The sequence below is a fragment of the Trachurus japonicus genome, chromosome 5, assembly GCF_045865225.1.
Source record: "Trachurus japonicus isolate A0001 chromosome 5, Traja_1.0".
Classification (NCBI taxonomy): domain Eukaryota; kingdom Metazoa; phylum Chordata; class Actinopteri; order Carangiformes; family Carangidae; genus Trachurus; species Trachurus japonicus.
The window spans coordinates 35056112-35070862 of NC_140911.1; the positions used below are offsets into that span (position 1 = coordinate 35056112).

Consider the following 14751-nt stretch of genomic DNA (forward strand, 5'->3'; position numbering starts at 1 on the left):
ACAAACACATGCCTGGACTTGATAGATAAAACCTCTCACATTGCCTTCCAATGAAACATCCTCACAGACAGAGTCAGTGGTCAACACCATCAGAATCCCCATCCAGAATGTTTCTTCTTATCACCTGTTAGCTCAGAGTCCAGAGAGCCACAGACACACAGACAGGAGGCTGAGGAAGAAATAAAGGCCACGAGAGAGATGGTAGCAGAAGGGGGAGGAGTATACTTGTGAGGAAACTTGCTGGAGTATTTTAAGAAAGGACTTCATTTTCTCCATAATGATTTTGTTCCTTTTTTTTGTCGGGTGCCTGTGCTCATTAAGGCTGGAGAGCACCAAGGTCAAACCGTCTTAGGACATTGTTAAAACTAAAATTTTGTGGCACGGCCCTTAATTATTCCCCCAGTCCATTACTGACCTTTGAACTATTGTATTGCCACTGCATCAGTATTGGATAAGTGACAACAACTTTCTGACACAAAGCTTCATGTCTGTGCCCCAGGATTAACCCCTGGCTACAAAACTGCAAGAAACACACTAAATGTCAATTGCAGCTCTTCAGTGTGTGGAGTAAGTAAAAAGCTTTTACTTATGACTTAAGTGTGAGCAAACTGCACTATAATGATACCCCACCAATCAAACACAGGTAGTATATACGTATGCTCACATGCCTTCAAAATTCAACCAATTAAAAGTAGCAACCGCTGGCATCTGTTCCTGTACATATTGTCACTGCAAAAGAGGACACAACCTCTCATCTGTATAGTACTTGTCTCCCTTGCAGAGAACACAGAACCTCCCGAGTACTGGAGTAGCATTTAACTGCACTGTCACTAGCCAGGGTACTCGTACTTCCTGACAGTTTTCTCCATAGAAACATATCAGGGTAAGTTAGAGTGACATATAATTTTCAAGAACTGATGGCAAGTATGATATCACCTCGCAAAACTGCTTTTTTACCCAGACAGGTAGGTGGAAAAAAAAGGAGCATCACCCTCAGGGCAAAAAGATACCGAAGTAGCTGGAAAGTCTTTATCTCTCGCACCGTTGCAGGCAAGAGACATTTTCTACAGTCTAACTTTTCTCACTTGCTATCTGGCAAACAAATGCACACTAAAGAGCAAAGCAAAAAAAGCACATTTCCAGAGTACAATGTGTGTTTCACTTGAGTCAAAACCAGGAAGTGTTATCTGTTATTTATTTTTTTATTTTTTTATTTTTTTACAAATTATGCACCGCATACGGTTTGAAGTGCTCTGCTTAGAAGAACACAGTAGATGCTATTGTAGTGCAAAGCACATGCAATGTGTCAACAAGGGTGGGGAAACATAACAATGTTTAATCATAGACTGGAGGTTACGACCCAGCTGATGGATTCTGCTTCTCTGTCCCATTATATAATCACTCACAGGTCTGTGGAGTCTGTGGAGTTGGGGGGGGGGGGGGGGGTCCTGAATACTCAACCAGTTGTTTAATGTGTTTTTGTTTTCCTACATGTGGTAGGTTGACATCATTAATTTGTCAAACAGTGGCCATGCAGAGTGTAGCGCTTATGGGGAACTGAAGGCACAGGGAGATTTCATTGTTAATAGTCTCAAATTGTTGTAAATACGAAGACATACCATTGTCATTGTCATTGTCATCTAAATTTTGTTGTTTATTGTGTATTGATGTGTTTTACAGAGAAGTGGTGTTCTCTGAGATGCATTTAAAGTGAACCTTTTGTTCAGTCGCTAATTCATGATTCAAACCCCATTCAGTGGATTTTAATGAAACACAACAGCAGCATTTTTATATTAAAACTATTGCACTGATTACTATTATCACTTTTTTTACTCATTTGTGAAATAATGGGCGATTGTATTTTTCTCCAGTGTATGGCCAATCATCTAGACCACACAGTGTGAGATGTTCACTGGTTGGTCAAAAGGATTGCTGCCAGGGGGGGCATGCTGAATTACTCTTTAAGGTTTAGAATATAACATGTTACAATTACAGATAGTATAAATAATACGAGTTAAAGATTTTTACTGATTAAACTCTGTCTTCACTTGGCATAGTAAGACAGTATCTACAGGTACCTAACTATTTGGCATCTAGTCGGTACCTAGCCAGTCAAAGCCAGAACAAATATTTGATCAGTTTCCTTTACAGTTTGCTGCAAAGATTCCTCATTCAATATATATCCAAAACACCAGAGAACTGATAAAAGAAGTGACATTTTATTAGGAGTCTGAGCAGAGAGTCCATGCCCACACAGCCCAGTAGGTCTTCATTTAGCAAAGAAGAAGAGTCAGCGGGAAATCCAAATAGCATATGATGCTGGTGGTATGTGAAATAACTTCAACTGAAAGTGAAGAATCTTCTAAATTGAGATTGCACCTTATTGCCAAGACCAAAAAAAGTACCACATCGATTAAATGATGAAGGCCCTTCACAGTTTTCAGTCACCAGCAGAGGTCTGTTGGCAGAAGCACTGTGAGGTTAGGATCACCGCCAGTTTATTGCTCAGTTTTCAAACAAAAGCATGTTGGGTTGTTTTTTTTTTATTTCTGAAAGGGCCAACTCTTGGCAGAATTACCCACTTCTACAGAAGTGATATTGATAAGGATTACTTCACAAAGATGTGTCTTGACACCAGTGAACAAACCAGCACCTCGTTCCTGACTCATGTAGAGACCTTGTGGAGGCGGCAGAGATTAAAAGTGTGGCTGCCAGAATTGTCAAATTTATTAATACATACACTGATCTACTAAGATCCAACATAAGGAGCACTGAATTGCGTGCTCCTGCTAAAATTTTGCGTGTTTAGTTAGGGCACACAAAACATGTAATCTACTAAGAGTAAATGCCTAAATGCCAACACACGCGAACAGCAGTATTGAAATGAGTGTTTTGTGCATTGTAATCGTTTACACCATGGAGAGTGTGAAGAGGGGCTAATAAACTCTTTGTTGAGCAACATGGGAGATTATCTGTGAGAAACTAAATGTGGTTGGTAAAACAAGAAGAGACCAGATGAAGTGAAGAGAAGATGAGGAGATATAAGGCGAACAACAAAAGAAAATTTGCTTCATCATAAAATCAGCAAACAGGAAAGAGATGCTCTGACCAGTGTTGAGCAGCAGGTGCAGCTCACTGTCTTAGCTGAGCAGGTACTGTAACTGGGATACTGGGCTGTCATTAATTGGACCAGAGTTGTGAACCATGACACCGAGCTCAGGTGGGACACTCAGGCCACACTCGGATCTAAAAGCCCCGGCCGAAGGGATCAAAGACCGGGTGAAAGGCAGCGTTGATGTCTCTCATTCCCAGTCCCACAGCTAAGCAGCCAGTTTCTGTAGAGGGATGAGAGGAGTGCATCTTTTAACACACCTGAAAAACTTTGCTTTTTTGCTGGAATGACCGAGATGGGAGGAAACGCAGAGGTGAAAAAACTTTTGCCATGACGTTATTAATTAACTCCCTGTGAGTTGCTCCAAATCAGCCTTTAGTTCTAGATCTAACAGCTCCAACATGACATGACTGGATGTGCAACATGTCTGAATTATTATTTATTCCGTCATTCCAAAAATGTTGGCCCGAGCAGAGCAGATTTGTTGTCTCTGTCGCCTTTCGTTGTGCCAACGCCTCCTCCTCGCCTCAATGACCAAAGGCATTTGTGCTGTGCCAGTTAAGACTTGCCTTTCAAACATGCTAAATAAAGACGGAAAAACAGCCACCGCAATCAGTTTCAGGTTTGGTAAATCACATTCCGTGCGCTTAATAAATCTATTTGCATTTACTCCTCCTCCCAATATTTTGCGCATTCTGGCAGAAACGCCCATATTGCATATTCATTAAGGCAAACGTGCTTAATGGATTGCGCTTGTTCTTTGCCTGTTTGAGAGACATAATCATTGGTTAGTAGATCAGCTTCAACCTGGGTTTCCGCGTGCAATCAAGTTTGTGCAAGTTTTTACACACACAAACTTTTAGTAAATTAGGCCGTTACCGTTCCATAGGTTCATGGAAGAGGCAATTGTTTCTGGATGATAAGGTCTCTGGTTACAGCACTGACACAAAACTTAATCATGTTACATTGTAGAATGTCATAAAATTCCCTAAGCAATGTGCTGCAGGGTAAAGAAGATGAATTCATCTAGACAGACATTTTCCTCACAAAGAACTGATGTCAATGCTGCTGAAGTTCTTTTTTTACACCTTCTGCTTTTGTGATATTTATAAAAGGAATAAGGATTGTGTTTTCATATCTTTGTAAAAGCTGGAATGTCTCTGGGTCGCTCTAATTTGTTGCTCAATTTTCATGTACGATGGATCTTAGAAAAACAAACTGACACCAAACTGTTTGTGTTTAGATGGAAAGTCGAACTGTGATGTGTTGTGTTAGTTTGGTTGGTGTTCAAGCTTTAGAAAGATTTGCATTCATGTTGTGCTGGAAGGTTGTTGGTGTTGTTGTTGTTGTTGTTTTTCATGGGAATGGATGAAAAGCAGCTGGCACAGGCCCAGAGGAAACCTATGCATTTAGAAGCATGTTTATCTTATTTATATTATCCTCGGTATATCAGATATACAACAGGTGTATTCCCAGTTTGCTAAACCTGTTTAATCTTGATGGTGATGAAAATGATTTTCCTCATACATTGTGTATTAGTTCTACAGGGACTCTGGCTCTCAGCGTATTCTCTTCTCTTCTCACTGTTAACTTGTTTGAGGGCGGCCATGGATAAATCCATAAATCAACACCTTTCAGAATGTTTTTGTCTTTGAAGGGAAGGGTAATTGTTTGAAAAAGAAAAAAAAGTAATTGTTAAATTGTCGAGATGTTCATTTTTCATTAAGCACGTATGACAATTTGCCCATTTAACAGGATGTTTTAAATAATTCAGTTTGTTCAGAACACCTTGAATATTTTTATGCTGCCAGCATGGTGGGGCATTTAGGGCTGTTAGTTCTTGAATAAACTGTAATGAAGAGATTTTGGTCAGACACTAGTGAGTCTATGCAGTTGAAGACAAATGGCTGTAATACTTTGCAGGCTCTGTGCCTTCACGGTCGGGCCACTGGCTTAGTAAAGAGACCAGAGGCAGACACTACAGAGTACATCTGTATTCTCATCCCCCCCCTTCCTGCCAAAAGTGGCATTTTAAACCAAACTCTTTCCTCCAGCAAAGAAGATGAACCGTTTGGTCATGAGCAGCATGACACTCGTGACACACACCCACGCACACGCGTGCAGGCACGAGCATGTTCGCAACGACATGCATACACGCTCTCACATCCTCTCCCCTGAAGTTATGTCAGTGTTATTCAGTGCCTGAGAGATCTACCATAGTTATTTTGAAAGATTCGCAACAGCTGGTGTGTGCCGCACAGATGCAGAGCATGCCAATAATCTGTTGAAATCCTTTTATTCTCCTTCTCTATCTGAAGACAGATTTAGAACAGCACCACTTAGTCCAGATGAATGAACCTGTCTCACTGAATAACTCTTTTTTTCCCCATGGAGAGAGTTTTGGGTGGGTAGGGGTGGGGCATACTCACATTGTTTCATCTGTTTTCAATTCTGGGAATTGAAATGTAAAATGAGTAACATTTGATGATTGCTGGTTTTCATTCTGGCACAGCGGGGACAGCAGCATAATGTGAAGACGAAATTAGAAGAAGAGAGGAGATATCTAGCAGGCTGAGCTCTCTGTGCATTTATGTTCTTGCTGCTCCGGCAAAAAGCAGTCAATTAAAACCCAGCATTGATGTGAGGATTATGCTATTAGTTGAGACCGGCATTCTCATTAGCTGCTGTGCCACTGTTGGGCAGAACTGCATGGTGAGTGAGAGGGAGCTTGAGAATTTGCTCACTGTAGTCTTCTGATTGTCGTTTTGACTTGCTGTCTTTGGTATACCTGTATCAGCTTTTTTGTCTATCAAGCTGGTGGCCCACCTGTATGTCAGCTGTCAACATTTCTGTCACGTTGCCCCTCCATAGGCAGAAGTAAATCATAGACCCCAGCATTTCTGACCTCACCTATAGGTTTCTGTTGTGGCCTGACATTTAATTTCAGCGTTGTTTTGTCCTGTGAAAGATACCTGTAACCATGATATCTGTGGTTGGGCCACAATTAGACAGCTGTACTGTATGTGGATGAGATGAGGAAAGCAAGCACCAACCAAACCAAAAACCAACACCCTTTGTCAGTTTAAGCAAACTCATCACCTGCTAAAGCCTTAATACCTTTGTTATAGATAAATACATTCAAAAATGTCTCTTATCAAGGAGCCTGTCCTCAGGGCCATCAGAGGACCAAGGTAAAGTAGAGAAATGTACAAGTTGTAATTGAAACGATCTAAAATTTACTTCATTTATCATTAAGGGCAATTTAAATCCATAATTGTATCTTATTTTACCTCCAGCTGCTTCTGTTTCTAATTGACTCATCTTGCTGATCGTTAATTTGTTTCTAATGTGATCTTCTGTTACTTTTACTTTTCTGTAATACAGCACTGTATAGATGACAGTAGCAAGTGAGGCCATGCCCCCATTCCGGTGAAAACAAACTGTTGGCTTTGACTGGCGGTAAATACAAATTTGCCTATCTAACGTTAACCGGCCTGGAAACCTCCTGCAATAGCTAACGTTTGTCAGGCAGACAGCTATATCACGTCGTTATATCGAAAAAATGAAAGAGTTAGGGAATGTATGTCCATACAGCCTACCAGAGAATGATATAATATATAATGCTGAGTGAAACATGTAAATGAATTGCTGCCGTAGTACAGTGGTTAGAACAGTTACCACAGGTGTGGGCGATCAGGGTTCGAAACCTGTAATATGTGTATTTTTTTCCTTGTATATTAGCCCACACATTATGTACATTTTTAGAACAGACCTTCGGAAATTTTCGGAATGGCGGACCTTTGGAATGGCGGTCGCCCCCCCAAAGGGTTTACCACACAAGCACATGTGAACTAGCCGAGTCCCACGGCTTGCCATCTTTGTCCATTCTTCGTATGGCCTGAAGCCATAAATCTCTTCTTTTCCTGTCCCACTCTCTTAAGGGGAGTAGGGGAAATCGTATGTTAGGTTCTTTTAAGTTGGTGAATGAACAATATACTACACAACTTCAGCATTGTGGTTTTTTGTATTAGTGCGTATGGAACACAGCGAGGACTTCTCCTTTGTTTTCACCAGTGAGGGGGCGTGGCCTTTTAGGTGACGTAAGGTTGCGGTCTAATATACCTGTTTTGTTAAATAAATGGGGTGGTGTTTAGCTCAGTTGATAGAGTAGTGTGTGTGCACACCCCCCTCCTCCCCTCCACACCCCCCGCCTCCTCATTTCTTGTCTCTCTCGTCTGTGCTTTCCATTAAAGGAGCATTATCGCAAATCCAAATTCTTAATTCGGCCACTAGATGGAGCCAGGCGGAGCATATCAGATATAAACAAGTGGGCAGCTGTCAGAGAGAGAGAGCAGCCTCGTTTTCCGGTTCGGAGGTCGGATTTGCGAGTTCCGAGTGCAATCGAACGCAGCAAGCGCCGGGCCGGCTTGGATCATAACAAAGACAAATGCTGCATTTGCCCCATGGACACTATACTGTTGGCGATATTTTTTGTAAATTTAGTTATGGCTCCCCCCGACCTATCTTTTGCATATTTCAGCTTGTTTTATGCTATTACTGCTGTATTTGCGATAATGCTCCTTTAAAGAAAAGAAAAAATAAATAAAACAATAAAATAAATAAATAACTTAATGTAGTTGTATTGAGAAGAGCCAACATTACCCTTTTATAAAGATGCCTTTTTTCCTCAACCTAAACTTTACCCATGATATTAAAGCAGTACTAAAGAACTTTCAGTTTTGGTTGAGTTTGGCGGCACCTGTGGACCAAAGCGGTAGTGTTTTGCCTGAAGGAAGACTCTATTTCCCATGAACACTAGCGTGAAGCCCTGTAAATATCCTGCATTAAAATTAACAGAAGACATCAAAACTAAGTTTCTGTTTCCAGTGGATCATTTCAAAGTGAAAACACAAACATAATCCATTGCTAAAGTGCCGTTTTGCCTGTTCCCTCCTTGTTGTGACTCGCAAAAGTTAAAGTGAAACTTAAGTGAGAGCAGGGTTCCTACCATGCTCCTCAAAGCTGCTTAGTGCCAGAGAAAGAGATACAGACCCCCTCAGGCCATGACAGAGGTGTCATTCAACCTGTTGTAAGTCGATGTATCATCACAAAAGTTATGAAAATATTTTATGAAGGTTGAAAAGTTCCTTAGTGTTGGTTTAAAAGTCTTACTAGTGTGAGCCAAAAATCACTTGTTGTTGCCCTCAGCCTACCAATGTTAATATTGCATAGAGTTTTTCATAGTTAGATTCAACTCCATTGGCAATAGTTAGTCACTGCTAACTGTTCATTAAAATTTCAAACCCCAGCTTGGATCACTTCACTGTATTAATTTAGTTTTTACATACTGTATATATGCATCAGTAATTCCACAGTGTGAAGGTACTCATTCTTAAGAGTGAGGTCACTTAATTGCACTTAACTATCTGCTATATTTACATAATTACAACAATTTAAATTCATTCAGTGGTGTTCTTTTCAGCACATGGATTTATGTGTTTTCCATCACTGGGTAATTGTCAGTGGCTGTGTGTTATTACATTTTCTGTAGGGTGCCACTCAGATGTGCGAACTGGGTGGCGACAGCTGTGTATACTCATTTATTCATAAGCTGTGTACTCTAATTAACCAGGATATCCAGACCAACACTTGGAGCAGCTAGATCACTTATTTAACACTGAGATAATGTTCTCCCTCTCTTTCTATTTCTCTCTCTAACACACACACATGTGCACACACACTTGGGGCCTCGGGCTCCCTTCTGTACGGTACATAGTGTTTTATGAGTAAAATTGGAAACTCCGTCAGACATTATCATATGATTAAGAATGGGAATTAAGATTCAAGGAGAAGTTGAGCTAATTTGAAGTGGGTTTTGATTGTACTAATTATATAATCTTTTCCTCTCCCACGTTTACATTCGAGCCCATTAAGAAAAATGTCTCGAGAATGCATTGTGGTTTTATTCTGCGTGTTGTATCTAGATGAAGATGGCATGAGAAATAAAATTACAGCACTACATTTGCAATTTTGTCAAAAGCACTTATTTGTCATTATCATCGCGCCGAGGTGCGCTCTTTGCACTGAGACTATTAAACAGCTATATATCGTAGTGTTATTATCAGATTGTGGGGACCTAGAGACAAAAATGGAATCTTTGCTGCCATTTTCATGTCTCTCACTGGAGCTGGAAAATGTCATTCAGGTAATGGGTGCAATTTTAGGAGGCATTAGATTAAAACCTCTCAGCACTTAAGACATAGTATCAAACCACCTGCCTGCTCCCTTCTGAAAAACTGCACGCCTGTGACTTAAAAAAGCCAGTTTTGTTTGGGAACAAAGAGGGACGTTTGCAACTGAGTGACTACGTGGAGTACTAAAGACTTTGACTAATTTTCCTGGTGTAATCATGGTTGGGGCTCTGAGTTTCAGTGACCACATCAAAGCTATAACTAGATCTGCATTTTTTCTTCTCAAAAATAGATATGTTGTATCTGAACAGGACTTAGATAATCCTTGTATTTCATCCTCCATTGTTACAATGCTCTCCTTGCTGGTTTACCAAATTGGATCATTAGATAACTGCTTGGGTTTTACTTATTGTCTACAATTCACTAAATGCTGAAATATTTCTGAAATGTTTTTAAGTACTGTATATGAGCATTGAGGCCCTTTGAGATCTGCTAAGCTCAGCTTGCTAGTGATGCATGGAGTTAAAGCTAAACAGGGTGAAATGGTTTTTGGCAACAGAACCAGCTCCCAATCACTGTCAAGGCTCTGTCTTAACGCCTTTATTTAATCATATACTTTCGCACTCTTGCAAGATATTACTGTAGTTCCCTTATTATACATTTTACTCCAATTTTTCTATGCTTCTTCTATTTCCGCAAAGCACATTGAATGACCTTTGTGATAATGTGCTATACAAATGCCTTATCTCATTGTGAAGGCAGACAAGAGCGTGAACAGCCTTGACTCTTGCCCATAGAGTCTCACACCTTGTACACACCAGCTTCTTCTGTCAGAAATCAGCAGGTCAGCAGCATGTAAAAGCAGCAGCCGTCCTCTGTCAACATTCACACCGGACCTGTTCAGTCAAAGGACTGTTCGGTGGTCAGTAGCACTTTGGCACAGCGCACAGACTAATACACAATTCCTGCAGTGGCTTGGAAGAAAATGGGCTGGAAATATAAAAAGCAGGATTTTGGTCTGCAGTTGTGGGTTTAAAGTGCAAATGAAACATGAGCCGTTCGGGGTCTGTGTGGACAGCTGTACGGATTAAAGTAAAACCATATCTGTACTGTTCATGTGTCCAGTGAACAACTGAAAAACTGAGAAACCTAAATTGGTTCCTTGAGAAACACTCCAATCAAGATCAGAACCTCAGTCGCTTATTTTCCATGCACTTACTGTATGTGATACTCTCACTCCACTATATCCAACCACTGTACTCAGTCTACCTCGTCAGACACGGGAAGACAGGTTGTTACCAGCCAGAACATTGATATAAGAGACATATACTGCTCTGTACATCTGTTACAGTTCTTTACATCCCATTGTGTTGGACATTTATTGTTGATAGAGTATGTATTTTCCCTCTGTCCTTCCTGTAGATAACCATACCATGGCATCCCACTCAGCAGTGAGTATTCGGATTCTGGATGTAAACGACAACCCTCCTGAACTGGCCACACCGTATGAAGCCTCCATATGTGAAGATGCCAAACCAGGCCAGGTAAGCTTTTCTTTATTCTTAAGCTATACAGTATCTGTGTCCCCAGTAAGAATCAAAACGTACAGTATATGTGATCGGTGTTTGCTGAGCAACAAGTTAAAGATGAATGTTATGCAGATAAAGTTTTTGTAGCTTCACAGAAAGTTAGGGCATTCAACACAACACTGTTGTGGTTTTATATATATTTCATTTACGTCATAAGAGCAACAATATTTATGAGTGCTACAAAGATCGGTCAGTTTGAATGGCTGATGCCAAAAACAACCACATAGTCTACACACAGTACTGAACACCACCCATTCATTCATGCAGAAAACTCAAAGCTAATTACTGATATGAAGTGAACTGGAGTGTACTCAGTCATAGATTGGATATTGGAAGACCAACGATTTTGTCTCTCAGTACACATTAATAACAAAAGTACTGTGAGAAGTAGATACACTCAACATGTGGACACACTAGACACACATACTTAATTAATGCAAATCACACATTAAATCATTATCACTAACAATCATGGGGCAGTTGAAGTGCTGTATTCACACATTACATGAAGTATCCTTAGATTAAAAACACACATAAAAAAACAACCTAATAGCCAATTAGGAGTAAAAACAATGGTCAGGTTTCTATATGTGCATAACAATAGTTCCTGCTTGATATAATCTCTCCAACTGTTCATACTGGGCAGTAGTAAAGTGAAAGATCCCTTCCTGATGCACACCCAGTGCACCAGTGATGGAGGACAATGTCCACAGGCCTCATTATGTTTATCTAAGTTTCAAATGAGTCATCCCGCATTAAGTGGGTATTTTCCAAAGGTGTCATTTGTATCTTGTTTAGTATGAAATATCAACCTGTCTCTTAAAGGACATTTATCTTCTGGGAGTCACTCAGACAGGAAGCAAAGACTAAGTTCTCAAGCTCCTATCTTGACTGAAAACACTGTAAGAGGATCAACATTAATGAAGGCGTCAGATACTGACACCAGTATCATTTCCTCTGTGACCTCGTTTGATTTAGACTAAATTGATGAGTCACTGTTAGCAGAATAGTTTCAGGCTTGTGAGGAGCCTGCATATAAACTGGATGATGCAGAAGGTGTAGTGTCTTCCCCCCATCTGCACTGTTCTCAGTGTAACCATTAATATCAAGTTCACCAGACATGAAAGAAAAACAACTGTTCTAAATGTTTTGTAAGGAACTCATGAACAATATTAAAGCCTAAAAAAGAGAAAGTGAAAGATACATAACATTTCAGTGTGTAACAAAGGAAATGCTGAAACTGAGCCAGAGCCTTTTCAACTCAACAGCAATTACAAATAGTAAACATGTAATTATTTTATAGAAAATGACATCAACTGGCAATGTGTCAAAGGTTTACGATTAAATTGTGTGCAATGGCAGAAGAATATACCTCTACAAGTCAACATTTAAACACTTGTGTCAGCCCATTGGTGCCATAAAAGAGGAAACCACCATCTTTCTCTGCTGACAATTGTCCATTCTTGATCATGTGAACACGTGATGACAGAGATTTCTTAACGTTCACTTAACATCTTTTTCTGGAGCTTGAATTCTGTCTGCTTTCTTCAATAAATGGAACTTTTTCAGGTGTTAGCATGTAGGTCACAGGAGGTCACTATCCATCTAGGTTCTAACCATCTTACCAGCCTGTGCATGAAGTTAGAAAGTTTATACATTTTTATCACATACACTTCGTTTTATTTGCCACTCAGTCTCACCAGCCTATTTCTTGTCCTCTTAGAACTGCCTCATTATTTCAATTTTTGGCTTGGATAGTTTTCACTTGCACGGCATGATCTAACGATCCTGACACTTTATACCAAAGCCAATTAATAACTCAGCTTTTGGGCAAGGGCACAATTTGCCAGAATGTTAGTGCCAGACGGAAACTGTTTTTCCAATGAGTATGTTTATTTTCTCCTCTTCTCAGTGGTTTTCATAGCACATGCAGATGCAGAAGTCAGTAGGATTAATAATTTACACAATATCAGAATGGTGTTTGTTTGAATAAAGCAGTCTTCTTCCCGCCAGAGGCGTGTCATTTAGCTTCTTCATAGAAGACATCAATTATCAATCCTCACAAAGGCTACAAAAAGAGAAATGCTGCTCTACTTACGGTGGTTTTGTACCTGTTTAACAATGTCACACAAAAAGTGAGGCAGCAGTTACTAGAGGATATCATTAATTTCTAAATGTCAAACAGGTGAACTCTGCGAGAACAGAACAAAATCCAAGAATGATTTCTACAGTATATGCATCATTACCCAGGACCAATCAAACAGTGGGAGTGGGTTTGAAATAATCGAGACAAAAGACAGCACCAATCCAGCTCATTCCACTGATCACCATTAAAAATGGACAAAGTCATTAGGGTGTTTTATTCTCCTTACATAGTCAACAGGCCCTGGGCTAAGTTAGACCCAATTATCATGTGCAGAGCAAAGGAATAATTAAAAAAGCAGGGCTTTAAAGTGGGGCCTCCATGCTGGAAGCTGCATTTACATGTGTAATGAGGCTCAGGCCTCTCCTCCCCTTGATCCACAGACTCTTAACCACTTATTGCCCCCCTGTGCCTCAGCAATGCCGTCCGCCTCTAGAACGTTGTCTGGTCTGATCTCTCTCACTCCCACCTCGTTCCCTCTCCCAACTGCGAGAGCCCACATTAACCTTCAGCTCGTAATCACACAGAGATGATTAGTCTTGCAGCAAAAAGATCATTGCTGGCTCCCAGCAATGTAAAAGTAAAGTTTTTTATACTCTCATTAGAGAAAATATGTAATGACATATTTCAAACTTAAATTAAAAACCAAAAAGGCATTCAGAAGCGCATACATGAGAATATGGCATTGAATGGTGTTTCCATCTATCCATTCATCTGTGTTGTACAGTACAGCCATCTTGAAGGGGTGACAGCAACGTCTGACAATGTCTATTCATTTCCATTTTCCTTCTTCTTATCTGTTCTTGAATTGTTGAATCTCACTTTTTGTGTCCTCTCTATAGACTCCTTTTGTTTGTTGTTGTTGTGGTGACCACTGTCAGAGCTGACTGCCAAGACTGAATAAAAATGTGTTAGCCTTGGGTCAAAGGCTTTCCAGTGTTCATTTTCAGCCTCTAAGGGAACCACTGGGGGGCATGGGGGAACAATTTTCTCCTCCATGTTATTTTTAGAATAATATTTTAGAAACTGGTTTCCACCAGTTGTTGTCAGCCGCTTTGAAGGAAATGTTTTGGATCTGAGGATTCGCTGCATGATTAGTTGGTATTTGTAACATTCTTTGATTAATTTTTGATTAATAGCGTGGAGAAAGTCTTTCTACTGGTGGCCTTTCAACTCTGAGAGAGACAAGACTGAGTGAAGAAATGTACTAATGAATTACTCTTATACTAATAATTTTCTACAGTGAACAGGGAAACAATAAAAGTGTAGGTAATGACAAGATAAATAGCGCTGAACTAAAAATTGCTTTGAAACCCAAACTAGCTCAATGCTGCTGAATTTCTTCCTGTCAATAAGTGATTTTTTTTTGTCCACAGTGCTCTCAGAGAAGCAGAGGTGCTGGCACCCAGCCTTCCTCTAAAACCCTTGGTCTCTTGAGGGGTAATTGAGTTGCTTGGCAACTGTCTGATCAGAGCAATTTGGCCACATCTGATATTCAAGATAGCACTTGCCCTGTTTTTTTTTATTTTTTTTTATTTGTGGCTTGTCAAAAAACACCAGCTTTGTGTTGGTGGCAGGGATGACATGAGGTGGAGGAAGGTAGCAAAAGTAGATGCACCCAAACAGCCATTATGAATCCCTGTCATTGATAAGTTAATGGACATTTTCTCCTCATCCTGCTTCTGCAGCACAAAGTAGCTCTGTGCCACTTTAGGC

General features: G+C 40.2%; 1 protein-coding gene across 1 annotated transcript in view; it reads left to right on the forward strand.

Moving 5' to 3' along the window:
* The window catches only part of cdh22 (cadherin 22), a 174245-nt gene that overhangs the window by 135919 nt on the left and 23575 nt on the right, over positions 1-14751 (forward strand). The window contains exon 10 of the mRNA XM_085777693.1: positions 10726-10847. Within this exon, the coding sequence (XP_085633819.1) occupies positions 10726-10847 (122 nt within the window). The remainder of the gene's footprint in view (positions 1-10725; positions 10848-14751) is intronic.